The sequence below is a fragment of the Coregonus clupeaformis genome, chromosome 8 (genome assembly GCF_020615455.1).
Source record: "Coregonus clupeaformis isolate EN_2021a chromosome 8, ASM2061545v1, whole genome shotgun sequence".
Classification (NCBI taxonomy): domain Eukaryota; kingdom Metazoa; phylum Chordata; class Actinopteri; order Salmoniformes; family Salmonidae; genus Coregonus; species Coregonus clupeaformis.
The window spans coordinates 15,537,213-15,564,480 of NC_059199.1; the positions used below are offsets into that span (position 1 = coordinate 15,537,213).

The 27,268-nt window shown below is 42.1% G+C and overlaps 2 protein-coding genes across 3 annotated transcripts; both read left to right on the forward strand.

The window, feature by feature from the left end:
• Positions 1-2,173: 2,173 nt before the first annotated feature.
• LOC121572130 (NADH dehydrogenase [ubiquinone] iron-sulfur protein 2, mitochondrial) lies at positions 2,174-19,882 on the forward strand. Its single transcript, XM_041884058.2, has 13 exons — positions 2,174-2,317; positions 3,691-3,794; positions 10,989-11,179; positions 11,470-11,590; positions 12,090-12,202; positions 12,998-13,072; positions 14,612-14,775; positions 16,440-16,559; positions 17,089-17,218; positions 17,517-17,612; positions 18,017-18,100; positions 18,530-18,587; positions 19,672-19,882. The coding sequence occupies exons 1-13, from the start codon at positions 2,211-2,213 to the stop codon at positions 19,707-19,709; spliced, it is 1,401 nt and encodes a 466-aa protein (XP_041739992.1). The 5' UTR covers positions 2,174-2,210; the 3' UTR covers positions 19,710-19,882.
• A 90-nt stretch (positions 19,883-19,972) lies between these two features.
• On the forward strand, positions 19,973-25,951 carry LOC121572131 (high affinity immunoglobulin epsilon receptor subunit gamma). 2 transcript variants are annotated; one of them, XM_041884059.2, is made up of 5 exons: positions 19,973-20,400; positions 23,338-23,429; positions 24,184-24,234; positions 24,675-24,698; positions 24,803-25,951. In XM_041884059.2, exons 1-5 carry the CDS (start codon positions 20,337-20,339, stop codon positions 24,866-24,868), a joined length of 297 nt encoding a protein of 98 aa, XP_041739993.1. In that variant the 5' UTR covers positions 19,973-20,336; the 3' UTR covers positions 24,869-25,951. The 2 variants fall into 2 exon arrangements, with proteins under 2 accessions (XP_041739993.1, XP_041739994.1); XM_041884060.2 differs by having other exon boundaries at positions 24,196-24,234.
• Positions 25,952-27,268: the final 1,317 nt, after the last annotated feature.

Below are 27,268 nucleotides of genomic sequence, written 5' to 3' on the forward strand. Positions count from 1 at the left end.
CATCAGAGTGGGTTCAGGGAGGGTAGGGGAACTATGGATCCAGTGCTCTGCTTAGAAGCAGAGGTCAGGAAGGCTCAGGTAAACAAGCAGACTGTTGTAGCTGTCTTTTTTGATGTGGAGAAGGCGTATGATATGATGTGGAAGGAGGGGTTGTTAATCAAGCTTGATGTTATGGGGGTAGGAGGAAGAACGTACACCTGGATAAAGAATGTCCTGTTTGGAAGGTCTATCCAGGTGAGGGCGGGGAAGTCTTTATCAGGCAGCTACTTGGTGGATAACGGTACACCACAGGGGAGCGTGATTAGTCCTCTGTTGTTCTCAATCATGATCAATTATGTTTACTCTCAAGTACAGCCAAATATAGGGAGGTCGTTATTTGCAGGTGATGGGGCCTTATGGAAGAGGGGAAGAAATGTGCCATACATAGTCAGGAAGGTGCAGGAAGCAATTGATGAGGTAGAGCGGTGGGCATTAATGTGGGGATTCAGGTTCTCTGTAGAGAAAAATCAAACTGTTCTTTACCAGGAGGAAGGTGGGAGATGAGGTACGCTTGAGGTTATATGGGAGAAACTTGGAGAGGGTGGGGGCCTTCAGGTTCCTTGGGGTATACTTTGACACTAGACTGACCTGGGCAGAACACATTGAGAGAGTGGTGGGAAAGTGTAAGAAGGTGCTAAATGTGATGCGCTGTCTGACGGGGAAGGATTGGTGGGCTGGGCGTTCCTCATTGAAGACCATGTATGTTGCATTGATCCGATCTGTAATAGACTATGGCAGTATAGCGTATGGTTCGGCAGCCCGGACCTCACTGGAAAGGCTAGATGTCATACAGGGGCAAGGACTCAGAATATGTAGTGGGGCGTTTTGGACGTCCCCAGTGGCTGCATTACAGGTGGAGATCGGGGATATGCCATTGCAGATTAGGAGACAGCAGCTGGCAATGAATTATTGGGTCAACCTACAAGGACATGGGGTGTCTCATCCTGTGAAAGGGATTTTACAGGCATGCTGGGAACATGAGTGAAGACAGAACACGAGCTTTGGGTGGGTTGGTAATACCCATGCGAAGGAGATGGGAATGTATGGAAGGGAGTTTAGTCCAACGGTAGCTATTCCTGTAAATCCACCATGGCTACTCCCGCCTCCGGTAGTTGATCTAGAAGTGTTGGAGAGACTACAGAAAGATAGGGAGGGTGTTGATCCATCTGATTTCTTTAAGAGACGTCTGGAAACTGTTTATCAGGATTTTGTGGCCATTTCCACAGATGGTTACACAAAAGATCCATGGACAGGACGTACTGGGTCAGCATTTGTAGTGCAGGAATGTGGGGTGGAAGTCAGGAAACTTATTATAGATCATCTGGCTGTATATACGGCGGAGCTGATGGCCATACTGTTGGCCTTGCAGTGGGTGGAGGAAGTCAAACAAGACAGAGTAATTATTTGCTCTGATTCATGTGCAGTGTTAATGAGTCTCCAGTCCTTTAGCTCACGTAGCAGACAAGACCTGCTTTATGAGGTGCTACAAATCCATGGCAGGATTAAACAGATGGGTATTCAGATAATATTTACTTGGTTCCCAGCTCATGTGGGGGTTGAGGGGAAAGAGGCAGTATATGAACAGGCTAAACAAGCACTTGGTAGTGGGGATGTTGAAGTTTCAATGAGCAAGGTAGAGGCAAAAAGACTGATATATACAGTGATGGTGCAGAGATGGCAGGAGCAGTGGAATAGAGATAATAAGGGAAGGCATTTATTTCAAGTACAGAGGAAAGACAGGGAGGGGAGGACAGCAGGAAGGGACAGAAGAGAGGAGGCTATTTTTTTTACAAGATTAAGGGTGGGACACAGCCATTTGAATAAGACATTAAATGTGATAGGAAAGCATCCAACAGGAAAGTGTGATTATTGTCAGGAAACAGAGACCGTGGAGCATGTATTGCTACAGTGTGGACATTATCAGAGGGAAAGAGAGAGGATGAGATCTTGTATGAGGGAGAAGGGGATACAGGAAATTAGTGTAAAGAGTATATTGAGTAGAACGTCATTAGAAATAGTCTCAAACGTTGCAGGTAGGATTTAGTTTCTCCCTGTCTCTGGCCCACACTCCAGTACAGTAGGTGGCGGTAATGCACCATAACGTTGGATGCCAATAGCCGATAAACCCCACTGAAGAAGAAGAAGGACGCAAAGATACGTCGGCTGCCAAGATGGCGGGGACAATGTTGAGGTCTCTTAGCAAACTCGGACGTCCTTCAACAAAATTGATTTTAAATAGTAATTTAGTTAGCCCTGCTTTCACTGTCCTGCAAAACAGGTGAGATTCTCATATTTCGATAAGTGCAAGTATAGTTTAACCGGACAATAATGACCAAATAGGTCGTTTAGGGATCAAAACGGTCACATAACAGCCAGCATTAGCTAGCTAACAAAAGGCACTGCTCATCATACAACAGCGTTTGGGCTTGTCGTTCACAGACCTGACAGGCCACCCAACATCAACATATTGTGTCTTATGTTGTGTCAGAAGGAACTGTTGTATACTTGCTGTAACATTAAAACAGCTTTTAGTTAGGTGGCAAACCGGCTAACGTTAGTAGCTAGGTTACTTGAGTCGAATCATGTGGATTTTGACAGCACTGCAGCACATTCGATTCGTGGCCAGCTTGTCCTCTTGCGAACTAGCAGAGTAACGTTAACCTTACCTAGCAATTTCTTGCAATTAAAATGCATGTTTCTCACTTGTCTGAAAAAACGTCTACAATGAGTAGAACGTTGTCACAAAATAGGTCTGGATTCCAGGCTAGCTAGTTAGTCACCTTGTTGTAGTTTGCTAGGCTCAATAACAACACGTTTAGATAACGTTTTATGAGTGTTTACACAACCTGAAGCCAGTTACTGTATTGAGGTCAACAACACCGGTTGTACACCTCTCACACATTCATATGAATCACTTCAGAGTCAAATATAAAAACGTGTTAGACAGTAACTTGGAACAGTTCAGCCTTTTCGAGAGAGAAAAAAAACAATCAATTTGTGCCTTGAGAAGTCGGCTATGAACCATTACCAACAGTTGGGTAATGCTTGATATTGAGGCCTGCTTTATACACAAAATCATTATATTTGGTGAGTCTCTGTTTATTCCTACTGTTTTACCTGTGTGAAATGTAATTAGTGACCATGTCGTCAGTCTGTCTTGGTTGACCTAGAGCAAATTAATGCCCTACCCAGGCCTCCAGTCTACTTATATTAGGAGTTTACTTGGCACATGTTATCAAAAAGGTCAAATAAGGGGTGCTTATGTTTGTCCTGTTTCACACATGTACAAGTGTGTAACCTGTATAAGTGTGTGTGGTGTGAATTATTTTGATATTTTTTGCATATCCCACTCCCCCTGTATTATTTGTTATTGCTCTGAGAAAGCATTAGTTTACCTCACTAGAGTGTGTAGGTTAAACAAGTGGTTTTCAAACCTCCTCCTAGACATTTCACAATTTTGTTGTAGTCCTGAACTAGCTCACCTGATTCAGGTAGGCAAGGGCGCTTGATGATTAGTTCAAATAGATGGAACGGCTGGGGGTCCCTGAGGAGAGTTTAAAACCCCTTGGGTTAAACACTGGGTCATCCACATACACACACTGCCTTAGTACCATTGATGCATCATGGTTGCTTGTTGTTCTCTCTTTCCAGGCAGAAACAGTGGCAGCCAGATGTGGAGTGGGCGGAGCAGTATGCCGGGGCGGTGATGTACCCCAGTGCCATCACTGAGAAATGGGTCCCCCCACCGTGGAATGGTACGCCCCACTGTTTTGTTCAGTCTTCATCTATAGGCCTGCTAGTTGTTATTACGGATGGGCATGAGTAATCGAGTACTCAAATTGACATCAAAACTCAATATTGTGTTCCACGATATAATATAATCAGTTGATATTACAGTTTCAGTAAATTAATCTTAAATGGCACTTGTTTTTTTTATTGACTGAATATATGAGGCAATTTAGCAATTAGGGTTTGTTATCTGTATGAAAATGTATGCACTCACTAACTGTAAGTCACTCTGGATAAGAGTGTCTGCTAAATGACTAAAATGTAATGTGAAATGTTATCTGTAATGGTTATTATAAATTAGGCATTGTTGCTCACTGTTGGCATGTAGATAAATGCACACTTATTTTTTTACACTTATTTTTTCCCTTGTTCTAAAAATAGCTTTTTTTCATTCGAGTACTCAAAGTCAAAGGTCAAATCCCAAGTGGTTTTTTAGGCCCAAGTCCAAAGTTGTGTATTATGATTGAAATCTGTTTGTTTGATATGTGGTAGTTGCATTTTATTGACTGCTGCTCCATCAAACCTGATTGGCCACAACATTGTTGTCAGTGGTTTCTAAACTCATTCTGTGACTTTATCACTTTATTATAGATTTAGAATCATTCCACATCATGCTCTGTGACGTTGTCATACAGTCATTCTACATACAGCTTTATCTCAACTCGTATGCATGAATTCCGAACCAACTAGCCCAGGGGTGTCAAACTCATTTTAGCTCAGGGGCCACATGGAGGAAAATCTATTCCCAAGTGGGCCGGACCGGAAAAATCATGGTGTATATATATAACTTAAAAACAACAACTTCAGATTGTTTTCTTTGTTTTAATACGATCAACATACAACATAAAGATGGAGCCTGAGGACAGTGTGTCCAAAATAGTACAAGCACAACATCACTATTAATCATAAAACACGTCAAGTTTATTTGAAAATTCTAAAGAAAAAGAACACACAAACACACAATGCCTCAGTGATTAACAGAACTGTTTCACAGATCACAGAACTATATCAGGGTGTCATTTCTCAGGCAGAAATGTAGATAAAAATAATGAAATCCTGTTCCCCAAACAAGTGCAAGAACCACAGAGTCAAGAATAGGTTAAATATACAAATAAAATCAATTAAAAACAATAGCACATCAACATAAAAACATATAAACATAAAGCTGGAGCCTGAGGACAGTGTCCAAAAGCACAACATCACTATTAATCATAAAACACCAAGTAATTTGAAAGTTCTGAGGACAAAGAACACACAAACACACAATGCCTCAGTGATTCACAGAAGTATATCACAGATCACAGAACTATATCAGGGTGTCATTTCTCAGGCAGAAATGTAGATAAAAATAATGAAATCCTGTTCCCCAAACAAGTGCAAGAACCACAGAGTCAAGAATAGGTTAAATATACAAATAAAATAAAATCAATTAAAAACAATAGCACATCAACATAAAAACATATAAACATAAATCTGAAAGCGTTGCTCAAACTCCCGTAACAGTCCCGTTATTTTATCTTTGAACCGCTTCATGTCTGCCACATGTTGGGTCGCGCACACATTTTTCAGACAGGGGAAGTGAGCTGCATCACCACTGGCAAGTTGCGTCTCCCACAATGACAGCTTCAACTTGAAAGAACGTATGCTGTCATAATACTGCGTGACAACTTTGTTGCGCCCTTACAGCTGTTTGTTCAAGTTATTCAGGTGCTCTGTAACATCCACCATAAATGCAAGGTCCTGCATCCATTCTGCGGAATGAAATTCTAACACTGGTTTGCCCTTTTCTTCCATGAACTGTTCAATTTCTTCTCGTAAATCAAAGAAACGCCTCAGCACAGCACCTCGGCTTAACCATCTTACCTCAGTGTGGTATGGCAGGCCATAGATGTGGTCTTTCTCTCTGAGAAGGCTGTCAAACTGACGGTGATTCAGGCTTCTGGATCGGATGAAATTAACAATATGGATGACCACCTTCATGACGTTATCCATCTTTAATGACTTGCAACACAAAGCCTCCTGGTGCAAAATACAGTGAAAAGTCAAAAAATCACGTCCTCCATTTGCAGATTGCACTTTCTCTCTGAACTTTGTCACAACGCCTGCTTTTTTCCCGATCATTGAGGGCGCACCATCTGTAGCCAGGCTGACAGCGCGGGACCAGTCCACTCCGACCCTGTCCAGCGCGCCGTCGAGTGCGGTAAAAATATCAGCTGCTGTCGTTGTATCTGTCATCGGCACCAACTCCACGAACTCCTCGGTGACGGTCAATGTGTCATCAACTCCGCGGATGAAAATGGCCAGTTGTGCGACATCTGTAATGTCCGTGCTTTCATCAATTGCAACCGAAAACGCAATAAATGACTTTACTTTTTGCTTCAACTGGCTGTCCAAATCCACTGAAAGATCGGAAATCCTGTCTGCAACTGTGTTTCTTGTCAGGCTGATATTTGCAAAAGCCTGCCGCTTTTCAGGGCACACAATCTCCGCTGCCTTCATCATGCATGTTTTTACAAATTCACCCTCACTAAATGGTTTTGAAGCCACTGCGAGTAAACACAGACTGCTGTTTCTTCAGACCCGCCAACAGTTCATTCACCTTCTCTCATCTCCGCTGTCCTTGAAAGTTGTCATATTTGTCGGCATGAAGACTCACATAGTGGCGACGAAGGTTATATTCTTTCAGCATTGCAACATGCTCTGAACACACCAAACATACAGCTTTCCCATTCAATTCCGTGAATAAATAGGATGACCATTTTTCTTGGAACACTCTGCACTCTGCGTCCACTTTTCTCTTTTTTGACAGAGACATATTGGGGCAATGAGGGTGCCAAAGCACATAATGTTAAAAGTAGAAGCCGTAAAAAAAATCGCGGGCAGAACAAAGTAGCTCATTGGCTGCACGTGCTTGACCTACTTGCTCTGCCCCGGTATAAACAGTTTGCTTGCTTAACACAATTGCTATTGCGCCATCCAGTGGACGCAATTGGAACAGCAGTTTATTTTATTGAAAAATTGCAGCGCATTTTTATACTTTACCCAAAAAAAAAAAGACAATTTTTTATTAATTTTTTTATCATCTCGCGGGCCGGATTAAACCCGTTTGCGGGCCTGATCCGGCCCGTGGGCCGGACGTTTGACACCCCTGGGTTAGAGTCATAAGTGTTTTTTTCACATATGCTGGGCTATTAACAAGTGCAGGAGTGAGAAACGTTGACAGGAGGCCTGCTCAGTCAAAAGCCATGAAGGCATATCATTCTGTCGGATCCCAGGTAAACTTTCCCTCCAGAAAGACACAATGTTCAGATTAGCAGCCCAATAATACAGTTTAAAGTGAGGAAGGCCAAAACCCCCCTCTATCTTGTACTTGCATAAATGCTTCTTTGAAATTCTGGCTGCCTTGTTATCCCATAAGAATGGAATTACTATTGAATACAGTTTCTTAAAATAGCTTTGTGGTATGAAATTGGGTAGACATTGGAAGAGGTAAAGAAACCTGGGTAGGACAACCGTTTTAATAGCGTTTATACGACCAACCAAGGAAATAGGCAGAGTTGTCCAAAAATCAATTTTTTGTTTAAGCTGATCAATTTTCATGTCCCAATTCGTTTTCAATAGCTGATGAAGTTTTCTTGTCACTACAATGCCAAGGCTTGTGAACTTGTCCTTCACTGTTCTAAATTGGGTAGATTGCAGAAATTGCATATCCACAGGCCGTGATATCGGCATCAATTCGCATTTTTGCCAGTTTATCTTGTAAATAAAATAAATTGGTCATTTAGCAGACGCTCTTATCCAGAGCGACTTACAGGAGCAATTAGGGTTAAGTGCCTTGCTCAAGGGCACAGACAGTTTTTTCACCTAGTCGGCTCGGGGATTAGAACCAGCGACCTTTCGGTTACTGGCACAACGCTCTTAACAACTAAGCTACATGCCGCCCTGTAGCCAGAGAAGGAGCCAAATGTATTTATCAAGTTAAGTAAGGGGGGAATATAAGTTTTAGGCATGGATAAAAACAAAAGAACATCGTCTACATAGAGAGAGATTTTGTTCTGCGTGTCTTTTATCTTAAGGGGAGCTATATCTGCACATACGCAAATGCGAGTAGCAAGGGGTTCCATTGTATAGCGAAGAGAGCAGGCGAAATAGGGTACCACTGTCGACAGCCTTTGAACAGGCGGAATGACTACGACATCTCCTGATTGGTTACCACGGATGCCATTGGGTGTGCATAAATAATTCTTATCCAGTTAATAAATTCCTTTCCAAACCCGAAATGCTCCAGAATTCTATTACATATCCATTGGGCCCAGGGGCCTTGCTGTTTGGAAATTGTGCTATCGCTGTGTTAAGCTCCTCTAAATTTATCCCGGCACCGAGTGCAGCAGCTTGCCCCCCTGTCTAGTTTAGGAAGTTCACATTCAGTGAGAAAGTGTTCCATAGTTTGTGGATCAGTAGCATTTCGATTGATATAGCTCTGAGTAAAACTGCGCAAAGCATTTATTAATATCCTGCAGATCTGTTACTATTTTACCATTCTTGTCTTTTTATTTTATGAATAGCTCCTAGATGCCTGTACATGCCTTAGCTGTCTTGCTAATAATTTATGTGGTTGTCACCCAGTTCAAAATAACTGTTGCATTCTAGCAAGTAAAGAGGCCACCCGTTTGGAAAGGATAGTATTGTATTTCATATTTCAACTTTGTGATCTTCTCAAGGACTGCATTCGAGGAATTTGTTCTAAAAACATTCTCTTGTTCCCCCTAACTCTCTTTCAATTAATTTCAACCTAGTATTGGCGTGTTTCTTCCTCTCCGATGTATATGAAATAATGTAACCTCTAATCACAGCCTTGAGAGATTCCCAAAGGGTGGAGTCGTCAACATCCCCCGTGTCGTTAGCGCAGAGGAAAAAAGCAATCTGCTCCATCAAATACTGACACAGTCTCATCTTTCAACAAGTAGTCTGTAATTAGAATCGGTTGATAGGTAACCGACGCAGCTGCTGAAATTAGTTTGGAGTCCAACAAAAAATAGTCAATTCTGGAATATGACTTATGAACTGATGAAAATAAAGAATAATCCCTATCAGTCTCCAAATATCGACAATGTTAAGGTTTGTCATCAATGTATTTAGACAGTCACTGGCATTTGATTGTTGAACTGACCTTGATAGCTGTTTATCTAAAAGAGGATCTAACATACAGTTAAAGTTGCCTCCAACAATAACACTTGTATCTGAGATATTTGCTATGGCCTTAAATACCCTTTGTAAAAAATAATGGATCATCGAAGTTGGGTCCATATAAATTGACCAAGGTTATTGGTATCGAATTCAGTGTACCAGCCACAATAATATACCGACCATTAGGATCTGAAATCGAGGATGAGTAAATAAAATGAATGTTTTTCCTTATCAGGATTGCTACCCCTCTCGCTTTTGCATCAAAATTAGACTGGTATATCTGACTGATCCAGCCGACTAGTAGTTTGTCCTAAGCCGAGCGTTTTAATGAGTTTCTTGAAGAAGCACTATGTCAGCGCCAAGTGATTTAAGATGGGAAAAAACCTTAGCTCTTTTCACGACATGACCCAAGCCATTGCAGTTCCAACTGACTATCTTTAATCCACCAGGTCTACTCTATGCCTGGTCACTATGTGGCATTTCTTATTTTAGAGCAAATTGTTGCTGTCATACAAAACCCAAAAGGAAAACATCCCGCCGTGCGGGAACTTGTCATGCCACCTGTACTAAAAGTGAACATAAAACACAGACCCCATACCCCCTCCCGTCTCATTACTGAGTGACTTCCCCAAACGAAGCACTCCTTGACTAACACACAAACCTTACGGTACCTAGACATAAAGCCTGAACTAACTCGGCATCTATAGATGCTCCGCATTTAAACAAATATTAAATAACACTTATCTCTCACGTCAGGGGCTGTGGGACTAAAACATGATTGGCTAAACAATGCTATATAAGCAATAACATCTCACCCATCATTATAAGTCCCAATGTCTGATCTTCTGATCGAAAAGACATCGGCAGGAAATTCAAACACGTTCCTGGCCTGTATTTGCCACTTAGCCTGCTGACAGCAGTTCTGTATCCTCAGCCAGGGAGCTTGCTTGACAAGAACAGGTCGGCCTCTTTTGGGTTGTCAAACGTACGTGTTGATCCCTCGACTGTCATCTTAAACCAGGCTGGGAAGAGGAATCAATATCGGATGTTGGCCGCCCTGCATTTCTTGCACAACTCATCATACTCTTTCCGTTGGTTCCTCACCTCACAAAGTAAGATCTGGGTAGAAAGACACCCTGGCTCCGTTGTAGTTAAGGGGGAACTTATGACTAGCCAGCTTGAGGATGAGATCCCTGGTCTGGGGATAGTGCAGCCGTGGTGGTGCGCCCTTGGCCGGCTTCGTTGCCTGTGATCTGTGTGCGCGGTCGATCAGCATGGGCGTTTTGAAGTGTTCACTCCCCAGCAATACTGGTATCAGCGCCGAAACAAATTCAGTGGGTTTCCCTTTCTCAGTGTCCTGCTGGATCCCAAATATCCGGATGTTCGGCCGTCTTGAATGCGACTCGAGCATTTCCATTCGGGCTTTCAGGGTTTTGTTGTCATTTTCTCAATGTCCTGTAGCCTGGTCTTTTGATCAACTGTCGTCTGCTCGACCTCATGCACCCTACCCTTGTTTGCCTTCACAGTTTCAGTCAAAGTCCCAATACTATTTGAGATATCAGCCAACCTTGTGTCCACCTTCTTGCTTAGTGAGTTTATAGCGGCCAGTAGGTCACTTGGAGTAGGTTCTGTGGGGAGCTCTTGGGAGCTAGCATCTTCAGCTAACTCCTCGTGGGTTGGCGATTGTTGACATCGGTTTGTTGTCTGTCTCATCCAAATGATCTTGTTTAGCGCCCCCTCTTTTTGGTGCCTTTTCCTTTTGTCATATTGCCAGACAATGTTTAAAGTTATAGGGGGTGAGAGATTAAGATAAATATAAATTTGTTTCAAAATTGAGCGGAGCTCTAACAAAACACGTCTATTCCATAGCACGCTCTCTAGCCCCCCCCCGGTTTTACTTTTAACAATAAAGTAGCTTTCTTATCAACTTTAACTGCCAAATCTCCTCTCAATCTCTCTCTCGCTCTCCACAGATAAGGATGCTCCTATGGAGAAGGAGGTGTCTAACCTGACCATTAACTTTGGCCCCCAGCACCCCGCGGCCCACGGCGTGCTGCGTCTGGTGCTGGAGCTCAGCGGGGAGTCAGTGAAGAAGTGTGATCCCCACGTGGGCCTGCTGCACCGCGGCACAGAAAAACTAATTGAGTACAAGACTTACCTGCAGGTACGTAACACCATGTAGCACACCTAGAGACAGTAAGGTATGGCACCAAGTGGTATGTAAGAAAACATCCAAAAACACTAAGGCTGAATCATGGCAGAATAGTTAAACCTGCAGCTAGGATAGCAAAATAGTTCAGCCGTCAGCTAGGATAGCAAATTGGCTGAAAGTTACTAGCGTCAGTGTCCTGGCTAAGATGCTTGTAATGTACAATCTCGTGTTAAGGCTCTTCTATAACGGGCATATTTTTGTTTGATGAAATGTATTGATCAATCTTCCTGTGTGTACTATAGGCGCTGCCCTACTTTGACAGGCTGGACTACGTGTCCATGATGTGTAACGAGCAGGCCTACTCTCTGGCCGTGGAGAAGCTGCTCAACATCCAGGCCCCTCCCCGCGCACAGTGGATCAGAGGTGAGACCAGGTGCTTCTAGACGACCATGCCAGAAAGGACAAACTAACCAATACATTCAACTGATGAGCAAACCAACTTAAATGAGCTTTTTTTTCCCGAATTGTAGGTTCAGAGATAAGGGTACAGTTTGGGTTAACAAGTGGCATTTGTGGTTAAAAAAGTGCTGCGCCTCCCTCCTTTACCAGCATGACAATAACAAGCGTGAGAATCATGACGACCTTAGGTAATCTGGCCCCATTTACAATTTTATAGTCACTAGTATGAAAATGTAAGCACGCACTAACTGTAAGTCGCTCTGGATAAGAGCGTCTGCTAAATGACTAAAATGTCTAAAATGTCACTAGGGGGCAGTAGTTAGCTACATGGAGTTCAACAGTCAACATGGGAATACAGTGGGACTGTGGCTTGTCATGGAACACAATCTCCACACAGGCAGAAGATGGGCAACAGTTGGTGAATTAAGTAAGTATGACTTTTCAGTGTCAACTTGTCTTGTAGTTCTTTTCGGCGAGCTGACTCGCATCCTGAACCACATCATGGCCATCACCACACACGCCCTGGACATCGGAGCCATGACCCCCTTCTTCTGGATGTTCGAGGAGAGAGAGAAGGTGAGAACAGAAACAGAATTTAGGATCTGGGGCCGTATGTATCAAGCATCACAGAGAAGGAGTGATGATGTAGAATCAGTTTTGCCTTTTCGATCATAACGAATCAGATTAAAGCACTCTGAGATGCTTTATGAACGGGTCCTGATCTTCCTCCCTCCTTTTGCTGAAGTAGCCATTTTTAACTCCTTAAATAATAATATGCCATTTAGCAGACAGTTTTATAGATGTGCGCATACATTTTTACGTATGGGTGGTCCCGGGGATCGAACCCACTACCCTGGCGTTACAAGCGCCATGCTCTACCAATTGAGCTACAGAGGGGGTTTTTAAAGTCCAATGCAGCCGTTCTTATCTGAATATCAAGTCATTTCTGGGTTACTATTAAGTATATTACTGTGATTGTTTTCAGTTAAAATTGTGAAAAAGAAACAAAAATTGCTTCGTAGCAAAGAGCAATTTCTCAAGCAAGAATTTTGCGAGGACTGTCTGAGAGTGGTCTGAGTGGGGATGGGGTAAACTAGCTGGCAGAGAGGTTTGGAACTCTCTTTCTTATTGGTATATTAACAAATGTAATGTCACCAGACAGGCCAAAACTCCATCTCACCCAAACAGGCCGAAATTTCAGGCAGTCTTTTCAAACGTCTCATACACTAAAAGTGCATTATCATAATTTTCACAATTTCCCAGTATTATTCCAACCTCAGTGTGTAAATATATGTAAAACACAGGAAAATCATGTTTTTGATTGCACTGGACCTTTAATGGTGTTTTGTCTTGTCTCTATCCTTCTCCTAGATGTTTGAGTTCTATGAGCGTGTCTCAGGGGCCAGGATGCATGCAGCCTACGTCAGACCTGGAGGAGTACACCAGGTGAGGGCTGCCTGGGAACTAAGTGTTATGGGGTTGCTCCTGGGTGAAGTTTCCCCTAGGTCCAGATCTAGGATCAGCATCCTCTCCCCCAATCCTAACATTCACCGGGGGGACGGACGGACGGACGGACGGACGGACCACAAAACTGACCCAAGATCAGCGTCTAGGGGCAACTTCACCCTACAGCTATTTATTTTTTCATTTTATTTTTTATTTCACCTTTATTTAACCAGGTAAGCCAGTTGAGAACAAGTTCTCATTTACAACTGCGACCTGGCCAAGATAAAGCAAAGCAGTGCGATAAAAACAACTGTGACATATGGGGTAAAAAAACATAAAGTCAAAAAAATACAACAGAAAATATATATACAGTGTGTGCAAATGTAGCAAGTTATGGAGGTAAGGCAATAAATAGGCTATAGTGCAAAATAATTACAATTAGTATTAACACTGGAATGCTAGATGTGCAAGAGATTATGTGCAAATAGAGATACTGGGGTGCAAAAGAGCAAAATAAATAACAATATAGGGATGAGGTAGTTAGGTGGGCTAATTTCAGAAGGGCTGTGTACAGGTGCAGTAATCGGTAAGGTGCTCTGACAACTGATGCTTAAAGTTAGTGAGGGAGATAAGTGTCTCCAGCTTCAGAGATTTTTGCAATTTGTTCCAGTCATTGGCAGCAGAGAACTGGAAGGAATGGCGGCCAAAGGAGGTGTTGGCTTTGGGAATGACCAGTGAGATATACCTGCTGGAGCGCAGACTACGGGTGGGTGCTGCTATGGTGACCAATGAGCTAAGATAAGGCGGGGATTTGCCTAGCAGTGATTTATAGATGGCCTGGGGCCAGTGGGTTTGACGACGAACATGTAGTGAGGACCAGCCAACAAGAGCGTACAGGTCACGGTGGTGGGTAGTGTATGGGGCTTTGGAGACAAAACGGATGGCACTGTGATAGACTACATCCAATTTGCTGAGTAGAGTGTTGGAGGCTATTTTGTAAATGACATCGCCGAAGTCAAGGATCGGTAGGATAGTCAGTTTTACGAGGGCATGTTTGGCAGCATGAGTGAAGGAGGCGTTTGTTGCGAAATAGGAAGCCGATTCTAGATTTAACTTTGGATTGGAGATTCTTAATGTGAGTCTGGAAGGAGAGTTTACAGTCTAACCAGACACCTAGGTATTTGTAGTTGTCCACATACTCTAGGTCAGACCCGTCGAGAGTGGTGATTTTAGTCGGGTGGGCGGGTGCCAGCAGCGTTCGATTGAAGAGCATGCATTTAGTTTTACTAGTGTTTAAGAGCAGTTGGAGGCTACTGAAGGAGTGTTGTATGGCATTGAAGCTCGTTTGGAGGTTTGTTAACACAGTGTCCAATGAAGGGCCAGATGTATACAAAATGGTGTCGTCTGCGTAGAGGTGGATCTGAGAGTCACCAGCAGCAAGAGCGACATCATTGATATACTATATAGCTATGGGACTCGATGTATGCGATGGAATGGTCGCTATAAAGATAAGATGATTGTGTTATCTGTTTGTTCCAGGACATGCCACTGGGACTAATGGATGACATCTACGAGTGGTGCAAGAACTTCTCCATCAGAATAGACGAGGTGGAGGAAATGTTGACCAACAACCGTATCTGGAAGAACCGCACTGTGGACATCGGGGTTGTGTCTGCAGAGGACGCACTCAACTATGGCTTCAGGTGAGATGCACTTTCACACACACACACACACACACATACACTCTCAAACTGTTGAGAAGCTAATGAAAGATGTAACTAACTCAAATCAAATTGTATTGGTCACATACAGTGCCTTGCAAAAGTATTCATCCCCCTTGGCGTTTTTCCTATTTTTTTGCATTACAACCTGTAATTTAAATGGATTTTTATTTGGATTTCATGTAATGGACATACACAAAATAGTCCAAATTGGTGAAGTGAAAAGAAAAAAAAAACTTGTTTCAAAAATTTCTAAAAAATATATTACGGAAAAGTGGTGTGTGCCATATGTATTCACCCCCTTTGCTATGAAGCCCCTAAATAAGATCTGGTGTAACCAATTACCTTCAGAAGTCACATAATTAGTTAAAGTCCACATGTGTGCAATCTAAGTGTCACATGATCTCAGTATATATACACCTGTTCTGAAAGGCTCCAGAGTCTGCAACACCACTAAGCAAGGGGCACCACCAAGCAAGCGGCACCATGAAAACCAAGGAGCTCTCCAAACAGGTCAGGGTCAAAGTTGTGGAGAAGTACAGATCAGGGTTGGTTTATAAAAAAAGATCAGAAACTTTGAACATCCCACGGAGCACCACTAAATCCATTATACATTTTTTTTGAAAGAATATGGCACCACAACAAACCTGCCAAGAGAGGGCCGTCCACCAAAACTCACGGACCATGCAAGGAGGGCATTAATCAGAGAGGCAACAAATAGACCAAAGATAACCCTGAAGGAGCTGCAAAGCTCCACAGCGGAGATTGGAGTATCTGTCCATTTTACCACTTTAAGCCGTACACTCCACAGAGCTGGGCTTTACGGAAGAGTGGCCAGAAAAAAGCCATTGCTTAAAGAAAAAAATAAGCAAACACGTTTGGTGTTCGCCAAAAGGCATGTGGGAGACTCCCCAAACATATGGAAGCAGGTACTCTGGTCAGATGAGACTGAATAATGGATGGCGCTAAAAACAGGGAAATTCTTGAGGGAAACCTGTTTCAGTCTTCCAGAGATTTGAAACTGGGACGGAGGTTCACCTTCCAGCAGATGACCCTAAGCATACTGAGTGGGTTAAGGGGAAACATTTAAAAGTCTTGGAATGGCCTAGTCAAAGCCCAGACCTCAATCCAATTGAGAATCTGTGGTATGACTTAAAGATTGCTGTGCACCAGCGGAACCCATCCAACTTGAAGGAAATGGAGCAGTTTTGCCTTGAAGAATGGGCAAAAATCCCAGTGGGTAGATGTGCCAAGCTTATAGATACATACCCCAAGAGACTTGCAGCTGTAATTGCTGCAAAAGGTGGCTCTACAAAGTATTGAATTTGGGGTGGTGAATAGTTATGCACACTCAAGTTTTTTTTGGTCTTATTTCTTGTTTGTTTCACAATAACAAATATTTTGCATTTTCAAAGTGGTAGGCATGTTGTGTAAATCAAATGATACAAACCCCCCAAAAATCTAAATAGGAAAAATGCGAAGGGGGGTGAATACTTTCGCAAGCCACTGTACACATGTTTAGCCAAAGTTATTGCGGGTGTAGCTAAATGCTTGTGTTTATAGCTCCAACAGTGCAGTAATATCTAACAATTCACAACAATACACACAAATCTAAAAATAAAAGACTCCCTCTACTTGTCTGTCAGTGGTGTGATGCTGAGGGGTTCAGGCATCAAGTGGGACCTGAGGAAGTCTCAGCCCTACGACAAGTATGACGAGGTGGAGTTTGACGTCCCCATCGGCAGCAAGGGAGACTGCTACGACAGGTGAGAAGAACGCCTACTATCCTCTCTCTCTCTGTCTGCCTCTCTCGCTCGTTTACTTAGTATTGCCTTTGTATAGATGAGCGATTTTGACTGTTTTACCTTCATATTTATCATTGATTGTTTTTGATTGTATCCTCTACATCAGGGTTGCCCAACCCTGTTCCTGGAGAGCTACCCTCCTGTAGGTTTCCGCTCCAACCCCAGGTGTTACTAACCTGATTCATCTTATCAACCTGCTAATTATTAGAATCAGGTGTGCTAGATTAGGGTTGGAGCAAAAACCTACAGGACGGTAGCTCTCCAGGAACCGGGTTGGGCAGTCCTGCTCTTTTTTGCCTTGTCGGGGGCTTGTCTAGTGGTAGTGCTGCCACACCCGGTCCACATATGCCCCTGGAGGGCAGCGGTTCAATCCCCCGTTCCACCACTCACGTTCTCTGCTGGATCCCTCATCTGTCTCCCCATCTACTTAACAATATTTATATTTACATCTTGTTTTGTTCCCTCCCTCTTTGTCCTTGGTGTTGCTCAGGTACCTGTGCAGGGTGGAGGAGATGAGACAGAGTCTCAGGATCATGATCGAGGCCCTCAACAAGATGCCAGCAGGAGAGATCAAAGTGGACGACGCCAAGGTGGCCCCGCCCAAGAGATCTGAGATGAAGGTGAGAACGACTAAATGGAATTTGATTTGAGATCATTTAGGACAGTGGGGTGCACATTTTTGTTTTTGCCCTAGCACTAACACACCGGATTCAACTAATCAAAGGCTTGATGAGTTCATTAGTTGAATGAGGTGTCTGAGTGCACCTTTTTGGAAACACCGATTTAGAACATCCCCGCCGATTTCGTCTGCCTTTACCCTATAGTTAAACTCAAGCCCTGGTTATGGTGGAGTGTTGCACATTGAGTCTACATAAGCATAAACATCAGTTGTAATGGTGGTTAATGTTCCCATGTTAGATGTCCATGGAGTCTCTGATCCATCACTTTAAGTTGTACACAGAGGGTTACCAGGTGCCCCCCGGATCCACATACACAGCTGTAGAAGCACCCAAGGTAAGCCCTCCCTCCCTCAGACATACATGGATAGAAGAGCTTTGAGCCTTTCTCTGTTTGTAATTTAACCTCATACTTTGAGGATATTCTAAATGTGCAGTTTACTGTTTGTAATGGTGAGATTCTCCTCCAACTGATCAATGTTGTAGGTCATAGGACGCCTTTAGATATAACACAATTTCATGTCATTTATTACATTGATTTGACAGCCAGATATTCTGTAAATGTGCCAGATTTAGCTAGCTGGTTAATTAGAATCTGTAGTCCCTGGGAAAGTAGATAAAAACACTGAATTATATTATGATGTTGTGTAATGTGATCTCCTCTCCTGTCTCTTCCAGGGAGAGTTTGGTGTGAATGTGTTGGGTAGGAATATTAATATGTAATATTGTGTTATTTTCCAGGGAGAGTTTGGTGTGTATTTGGTATCTGACGGTTCCAGCAGGCCCTACCGCTGCAAAATCAAAGCTCCAGGATTTGCTCACTTGGTACGGGGAGTTCAAACTACCACAACACAGAAAGAATTCACACCCTGAATTATTTAACGCAGTTATTATAAATTATTCAATGTGTTAAACAGCTTCCTCCTCAAGGCTACTTACAGTTCATTAAGGACATTTAGAAACCAGTATAAAAGCATTTGTAAAAGAACACAAGCCCAACCCTGCCTTCCCCTCTCTGTCTCTGTTGTAACATGTTTGTTCTAGGGACATTAACACACCAGACCGTCCCAAACTGTTTTAGTTTCTGTATCAAATCACGATAAAATAACTTTATTGAAAGTGCATTGCGCAAACGTGTCGCAACACAGATGAAATAAGAAAAAGGTTATGTATGATGCTTCTTGCTGTTTATAGTTGAATTGGAGTTGGTTGGATTGGAGTTGGTTGATGGTTTTGCGATGTTGTCTTCCCCAGGCTGCCCTGGATATGATGGCTAAAGGACACATGCTGGCTGACGTAGTGGCCATTATTGGTAAGACATGTTTCTACTGGGTCATGTTCAGTAGGACACACTGTAGCAAAATGTTTTGCGACGGATAACAAAAATCTGTGTTCTGATTGTATTAGTACCTCTGTTTTAAAAACAAATCTATCTCTGCTTAACACGACCCTTATGTTATCAGTCAACCATTGAATATCAGAATCCTTAGCAATGAAATTAATGTACACTGAACAAAAATATAAACGCAACATGCAACAATTTCAACAATTTTACTGAGTTACAGTTCATATAATGAAATCGGTCAATTGAAATAAATTCATTAGGCCCTAGTCTATGGATTTCACATGCTATACATGTTGGTCACAGATACCTTTAAAAAAAAAAAAAATATGAGTGTGGATCAGAAAACCAGTCAGTATCTGGTGTGACCACCATTTGCCTCATCTCCTTCGTGTAGAGTTGATCAGGCTGTTGATTGTGGCCTGTGGAATGTTGTCCCACTCCTCTTCAATGGCTGTGCGAAGTTGCTGGATATTGGCGGGAACTGGAACACGTTGTTGTCCTGGGCTGGCGTGGTAACATGTGGTCTGCGGTTGTGAGGCCGGTTGGACGTACTGCTAAATTCTCTAAAATGATGTTGGAGGCGGCTTATGGTAGAGAAATGAACATTCAATTATCTGGCAACAGCTCTGGTGTACATTCCTGCAGTCAGCATGCCAATTGCACACTCCCTCTAAACATGAGACATCTGTGGCTTTGTTGTGTGACAAAACGGCACATTTTAGTGGTCTTTTATTGTCCCCAGCACAAGGTGCACCTGTGTAATCATCATGCTGTTTAATCAGCCTCTTGATATGCCACACCTGTCGGGTGGATTATCTTGGCAATGGAGAAATGCTCACTAACAGGGATGTAAACAAATTTGTGCACAAAATTTGAGAGAAATAAGCTTTTTGCGCGTATGGAAAATGTCTGATCTTTTATTTCAGCTCATGAAACGTGGGACCAACACTTTACATGTTGCGTTTATATTTTTGTTCAGCGTAGTTCCTGTTAAAAAATGTATGGTCACCGATGTATATGGTTGAGTTTTTGCTACTTTTTCTTGTGACAGGCACCCAGGACATTGTGTTTGGAGAAGTTGACCGTTAAGTTAAAACACCTGACTGTTGAATGATGACACCCATAGTTCCACTCTGAAGAGGATTTCTCAGCGTTGTCATTACTGTTTGTCTCCCATTCACTGTACTGAGATTCTGACAGATGGGCCAACTCGTAATCATCGATGTATAATGCTATAAACCTAATAAATATTTTATGACTGATCGGTCAAATAGTGTCAATTCACTTATCATTATCTTTGTAGTTAAGAAACATACAGTAAGACCTTTAGGGAAGTCATAACATGTGATGCTATTTCCGTTTTCAAAACACCATGTTGCACAACCAACATGTGGCGAAGAAGTGGTAAAGATCGAGTAAGTCGACAGAAACCGAAGCATTTCTAGGTGTCTTTCGATCTGTCCTTCCTCCAACACTGTGTGCAGGCCCACAGTCAGGGGAGTGGTCTGATCATCAAAAATGGACTGAGCTAAACCACAACTTCCCCCCTGCTCTACCCTGGATTTCTTTGCAACACTTCGTCATCACCACACTAAAACAACTGACTAGTCAGCCCTGCTCAACCTGTATCCTGGTTACTGACTGAGCAGTCTGACGTCCGGTAAAAATAAAGCTTGTTGCCGCTGCCTACTGTCCTGTTGTATCCTTGTTGCTGTGATGATGGGAGACAGATTCCCGTTTCTTTCAGCTCTTCCTCTGTGGATGAGCTTTGGCAGTGCTGGTGAGTCTGGAGTTTGATTAGTACAAACCTCTTGATGTTTGGTTATTGACCTGGGCTATGAAAGTTATTTATTTGTGGGATTAACATGAGTTTAACTTTTTGATTAATATAATCCACTGGAAGAAATATTTTAAAGTCAAGTAAATTATAAAGTATCATAGTGAGTCCCATGATTGAGATCAGGGCTCACATCCACAAAGCATCTCAGAGTAGTGCTGATCTGGGCTCCCGAGTGGCGCAGTGGTCTAAGGCACTGCATCTCAGTGCTTGAGGCGTCACTACAGACCCCCTGGTTCGATTCCAAGCTCTATCACAACCGGCCATGATTGGGAGTCGCATAGGGCGGCGCACTATTGGCCCAGCGTCGTCCGGGTTTGGCCGGTGTAGGCCGTCATTGTAAATAATAATTATTAACTGACTTGCCTAGTTAAATAAAGGTAAAATAAAAATCTAGGATCTGCCAATATAATCTTATTCATTATGATCTACAAGGCAAAACTGATCCAAGATCAGCACTCCTACTCTGAGATGCTTTGTAGATACGGGCCCAGATCTCATGGAGTCCAGCAAATAACATAGTTCGAGTTACAAATACCGGTACATCGTGTTCAAATCTTTTCACTGAAGACTGACATACAGTACCAGCCAAAAGTTTGGACACACCTACTCATTCAATGGTTTTTCTTTATTTTTACTATTTTCTGCATTGTAGAATAATAGTGAAGACATCAGAACTATAAAATAAAACATATGGAATCATGTAGTAACCAAAAATCTCAAATTTGGACTCCAGACCAAAGGATACATTTCCACCGTTCTAATGACTATTGCTCATGTTTCTTGGCCCAAGCAGGTCTCTTCTTATTGGTGTCCTTTAGTAGTGGTTTCTTTGCAGCAATTCGACCATGAAGGCCTGATTCACACAGTCCCCTCTGAACAGTTGATGTTGAGATGTGTCTGTGACTTGACCTCTGTGAAGCATTTATTTGGGCTGCAATTTCTGAGGCTGGTAACTCTAATGAACTTATCCTCTGCAGCAGAGGTAACTCTGGGTCTTCCATTCCTGTGGCGGTCCTCATGAGAGCCAGTTTCATCATAGCGCTTGATGGTTTTTGCGACTGCACTTTAAGAAACTTTCAAAGTTCTTGAAATGTTCCATATTGACTGACCTTCATGTGTTAAAGTAATGATGGACTGTCGTTTCTCTTTGCTTATTTGAGCTGTTCTTGCCATAATATAGACTTGGTATTTTACCAAATAGGGCTATCTTCTTCTGTATACCCCCCTACCTTGTCAGAACATAACTGATTGGCTCAAACACACTAAGAAGGAAACTAACTTTTAAGAAGGCACACCTGTTAATTAAAATGCATTCCAGGTGACCATCTCATGAAGCTGGTTGATAGAATGCCAAGAGTGTGCAAAGCTGTCATCAAGGCAAAGGGTGGCTATTTGAAAAATGTCAAATATAAAATCATATTTTGATTTGTTTAACACTGTTTTGGTTACTACATGATTCCATGTGTTATTTCATAGTTTTGATGTCTTCACTATTATTCTACAATGTAAAAATAAAGAAAAGCCTTGAATAAGTAGGTGTGTCCAAACTTTGGACTGGTAGTGAAGGTCCGTCAGTGAAAAGATTTCAATGTAATGTATCGGTATTTGGAACTCGTTAAATATTATTTTGTTACTATTATGAATTATCAACCATTTCGTTGATAGAAACCCTGTAGCGACATGTTTACAATAATAATTATTGAAGTGGGTAAGATGATCATTTCTCCTTCCTGTCTGTAAATGGTTTTGCACATGACTGTTTTAACCTGGTTTTAGAAATAGATTTTTCATTATGACAAACTGGAGTTTGGAGCAAAACATTTCTTGTATATTAGTGTAGGATTGGTGATTCTGACATTTTCTCTATAGAGGGTAAAACGATGTCTGAGATGTCAAACAGTTAACTATTGGTTAGATGGACCGAATGTGTGTAAAAGATTTTAAAAAGAAAAGAAAAAAGGATAGGGCTCAATTCTAGTTTCGGTGCCATTTCTGTGAAAGCAGAAGCGAAGCAGTGGCCACATTGGTCCTCTAACATTTGATACTGAAGAAAGAATGTGATAGCATTACTTTTTCACGGCACTGGTATGCACTGACGAAATATCAGCACCATCTACATGGTCCACACACACACACACACACACAGAAGATTACACTATATCTAAGCATCAGTGTAAGTGTACTGCACCTATATGCATGCATATACTATCAGTTATCCATATTGAGTGTTTTCTTCCACATAGCATTCTCTATTTAAATCTACAGCTGTTTTCTGAGGCTAACAGATAAGCGGAAAAGAAACAAAAATAGGTTATAAATCAACCACATCACCCTAGTCCCCCCTCAGTTGCACACACACACCAGACCGAGAATAGAGATAAAATAATCACATTTTCCATATGAGAACTGAGAGACACTCCATGTGAATGTGATGATTATTATGCCTACTTGTCAGTACAGAATGATATTAACCAAGATCCTTTTTGACATGGTGTGGATAGGAGTAGGTAGGTACTGTACCAGCCAAACAGGTAATGAAAGATGACCGTGAGATCTGCATGACAGACTGAGATTACTGGTGGTCACTTGCAATAACGGATATTATCTGGTTGTTTATACATTTGAGTAATTTAGCAGACGCTCTTATCCAGAGCGACATACAGTTAGTGAGTGCATACACTGGCCCCCCGTGGAAAAACGAACCCACAACCCTGGCGTTGCAAGCGCCATGCTCTACCAACTGAGCTACACGTGGCCTATCTTAGTTACATGCACTGTAAGTCGCTCTGGATAAGAGCATCTGCTAAATGACTAAATTGGTGGTCAAAACCTCAGAGAACCATCCTGTAAATAGAAATTATTCTCCTCTGTCCTCAGCGGCCCTGGGTGAGCCTCAGATCTGCTACATCCTGGACGGCATCTTGTTTCTGTACGGTATCATCCTTACTGTGCTCTACTGCAGGATCAAGGTACAGCTGCCTTGCCTTCTACACTCTATAAATAGTTGTATACCCTTTCCCCAGATACTGTAAATGCCTCATCACAATTCTATCTCTGAGATCTACCGACAGTGCCTTAGACTTCATGGTATAGTTTCTGCTCTGACATGCACTGTCAACTGTGGGACCTTATATAGACAGGTGATGTGTTTCTTTCTGAATCATGTCCAAACAGTTGAATTGGTCAAAGGTGGACTCCAATCAAGTTATAGTAACACCTCAAGGATGATCAAAGGAAATTGGATGCACCTGAGCTCCATTTGGAGTGTCATAGCAAAGGGGTGTGAATACTTATGTAAATTAGATTTCTGTATTTCATTTTCAATAAATTAGCAAAACAATTCTAGAAACATGTTTTCACTTTGTCATAGGTATTGAGGTATTGTGTGTAAATTTAATCCATTTTTAATTCAGGCTGTAACAACAAAATATGGAATAAATCAAGGGGTATGAATACTTTATAAAGGCACTGTAGATCTGAAAGATGTGGATAGGTATAAACACTGATCTAAAAAACAATGTTCTCTGCAGTATGACTATGGGTATAAACAATATGGTAGTAGCTCCACCTTGTCCTCTGGAAAGTTAGGTGGAATTTTCACCATATTACTTATACTTATCCAACCCATCCAATCGTTTCAGATCTACACAAATGCCTGTAACAGCTTGCGGTTGTTTCAGTTTTATCGGTCTGTTTGTCTTACCTCTATCTTTCAACACTCAGTATTTCACACAGATGGCTCCGGTGACTGGGACTGGGACAGCAAAGCCAGTGGTGAGAAACCCACAGTAACATGATCTACACTGTTAAACCCCATTAAACAAGCCCCCATGACACCCAGATACATAAAAACTAGCCCCTGCAGTTGGCTGGGGATCAAATCAATGTAATGCGAGATATATCTAGTCCTGTACAACGCAGACAGACACATCTATAGCTTTACAGTGGGTTCGGGTCAGTGAGGGATTTTAACATTAAACCTTATTTTTCACACCCTTTCTACAAAAAAAACATGCCACACCTGCACACACACACACACACACACACAAGCACATCCTGTTTCAAGGTGTTGTGAATGTGTAGACTAAACAGTTGGGTTGGTAAATGAATGGATTAGAAAGTAGAGTATAAAGAGAGTTCACATGAATAGGGATTTAGTCATTTTCCTCTGTGTTTGACTTTTCTAATGGTGTTCCTCTTTCACTCTGACACAGAATGCAGATGAGAGCATCTATACGGTGAGTTGGTGATGATGGTGATCTTAGTTGATGTGTGGAATTTCAATTGTAGGTCCTTGCTTAATGATATTTTTTCTCTGTTCTTTCTCTCTCTCCTATCTCAGGGACTGACCCGTCATGCTGCAGACACCTACGAGACCATTGGTCAGAAGAAGAAAGGTTTGAACTAGTTGAGGATGAAGAGTTGAAGAAAGAGAAAGTTTTACTCTTTCCATCTGTTAAATCACCTTTGTCTTTGCAGGCATTTCCCATGTCTCTTATGTATTTTATTTATCATAGCTTTTGAGCGAAAATGTAGACATGTATTTTTATTTTATTTTTTGTTACATTTATTTGCAATTCATATGTGAAAGCCTCCTTTGTATGCTGAGGTATGTGTCTCCAAAGAGAGAGAGACGTGAGAACTGCAAAATATGGAAGAAGTTGAGCTGTGGGTAAATATTTCTTTATGATTGTTTTGACAGTAATATTCAAAAATATGCATAAAACAATATGCGCATTTTCCCACCAGAGATGTTATCATCGAACTGTTTTTTTTTTGTGGATAAAATGCTGTGCGTGATGATGTAGTGCACATAAACATGACTTTTACCGTTACATTCCCATGTACCGAATGAAAAATATAATTTCCATCGCATTTTCAACTCTACTGATGGTTTGTCACAAAAACTGTTGCATTATATAGCAAATGTACCCGATCTGGTCATGGCACATGCGCTCTACCCAACACCTAGCAGATCAGTGCGGGTAGGCTACCTATTATGAGATTATTATGGATAAGAGCGATATTATTTGTATTGGTCAAACCTAAGCATCGATCATCATGTCACCAGAATAAGACCCTCGATGTTAATTGTAAAGGAACAGCAAGCTCATTACCTTGCACATTCACCACCCTGTGAAGTTCATAATATATTTCCTCTGTAGCCTGATAAACTGCATGCTTTCCCGAGTCGTAGTGGGAGAACCACACAACATATCATCTCGTGACTCCCAAGTTTACTTCATCCACATGAAATGGTTGGATGGAAACCTTGTTTGTGTCCTCTTTGTATGATACTAAGTTTTAGCTTGAGATTTATGTTTTTGGTATTTTCAAAACGTCTCAAATATTTTTTCTATAGATTAATATACAGTTTTATCAAATCATATACAGTTTTTAACTCTTGAAATTGGTGTTCTGGGTATATTTTTGGTATTTTCAAAGTTTATACGGTGCTTTTATAATACATTCTAATAAAATATCAAAATGATGGGTCTGTGGTAGGCTATCTTGATCTTCTCTTTTCACACAGTTGATGTATCTAGCTCACGCTATTTCAGAGGCTCATTTCCGTTACACCAACTCCATGGCAACTGATCCTGCCCCCGGCCACACACTGTCCGACTCACATCCTGTCTGTGTGTGCGGGCGCGGTCTTGGCGGTTCTGCAGCCCTAGCCGAGACAAATGTCTTTGCCTATACCCCCGCGAAAATAGAATAGTCCCAGCAAGCAAAATAACATTGAAAAGAAGTCTAAAATATGTATTTTTCCAGACTTTGAAGTTGGGTTCATTTTAGGTTCTGAATGAAAGTTGAAAATATGTATTTTCCGGATGTTAAAAATACGTAATTTCCGGATGTTGAAATCAGGTTCATTTTCGGTTCTGAATTAAAGTTGAAAATACATCGTAATGAAGAGTAAAGTAGGATACAGTACATTATACTGTGCTGAACTATACTTTTCTTTACTGTACTGTATTCTGCTGTCATCTACTGTGCTGTCCAAAGTTGTGAAACAGAGATGTCTATGATTGGTTCAGATTTGGTCCATGGATGTTGAAATCAAGGCCGGTCTGGACCCCACATTTTATTTGATTCGGCGCCATTTAGGTTAGGCTATTTGATCGGAGAAACTTGCATAATGTAAAAAGTGTCTCATGACATTGTCAAATATGATCTCCACTCCAGTCTGTAGGCTAAAGAAAAGACAATATACTCTTTCTACCATAGGCTATATGCTACATGATTTATGTTAGACCATTTTTTGCCGAAAGTTGGTGGAGCTCCGCAGCCGTGCATCTCCAACAGCACCCTGGAGAGGCGTGCTTGGCATGGACAAGCAAAATATTTAAAAGTGGGCACTGCTTATCACGGGCGGCATCTGCGCTCACCTAAATAGCCCATATGCCACTGGGTAAGAGACATTTTCATTATTTTTGGGCAGAATTATGCAGGGCTTTATGTGTTGTTAGAGGTGCGTCTTGGTCAGTTTAGCTCGGAAAATGCCGCCCTCGTCAATCTGCCGTTGTAGGCGGCCGCCTTCTGCTAGTGGGTTTTGACCAGAGGCAGTGCCTCTTGACAACGCTTCGCTCCAATGCTTAGCTTCGCTTGAAATTTGCAGAGCTCAACGTTTTGTACCGCACAGCTAGCAGGGTTCTCGCTGCTCACCTTCCCCGCACATTTCTGCACGTGTCCACGTGCTGTAGTGGAGAAGGTCGAGAGCATCAAGTTCCTCTGTGTCCACATTTATTAAGGACATATGGTCCAAACACACCAACACAGTCGTGAAGAGTGCACGACAATGCCT

What these genes read in the sequence shown, in the direction of transcription:
- LOC121572130 (XM_041884058.2), top strand. Translation starts at nt 2,211, where the DNA reads ATGGCGGGGACAATGTTGAGGTCTCTTAGCAAACTCGGACGTCCTTCA. An exon ending in TGTTCGAGGAGAGAGAGAAG is followed by an intron (nt 12,203 to 12,997) that starts GTGAGAACAGAA and finishes TCCTTCTCCTAG; the next exon opens with ATGTTTGAGTTCTATGAGCG. An exon ending in AAGGGAGACTGCTACGACAG is followed by an intron (nt 16,560 to 17,088) that starts GTGAGAAGAACG and finishes GGTGTTGCTCAG; the next exon opens with GTACCTGTGCAGGGTGGAGG.
- LOC121572131 (XM_041884059.2), top strand. Translation starts at nt 20,337, where the DNA reads ATGATGGGAGACAGATTCCCGTTTCTTTCAGCTCTTCCTCTGTGGATG. An exon ending in TGCTCTACTGCAGGATCAAG is followed by an intron (nt 23,430 to 24,183) that starts GTACAGCTGCCT and finishes TTCAACACTCAG; the next exon opens with TATTTCACACAGATGGCTCC. An exon ending in CTGGGACAGCAAAGCCAGTG is followed by an intron (nt 24,235 to 24,674) that starts GTGAGAAACCCA and finishes ACTCTGACACAG; the next exon opens with AATGCAGATGAGAGCATCTA.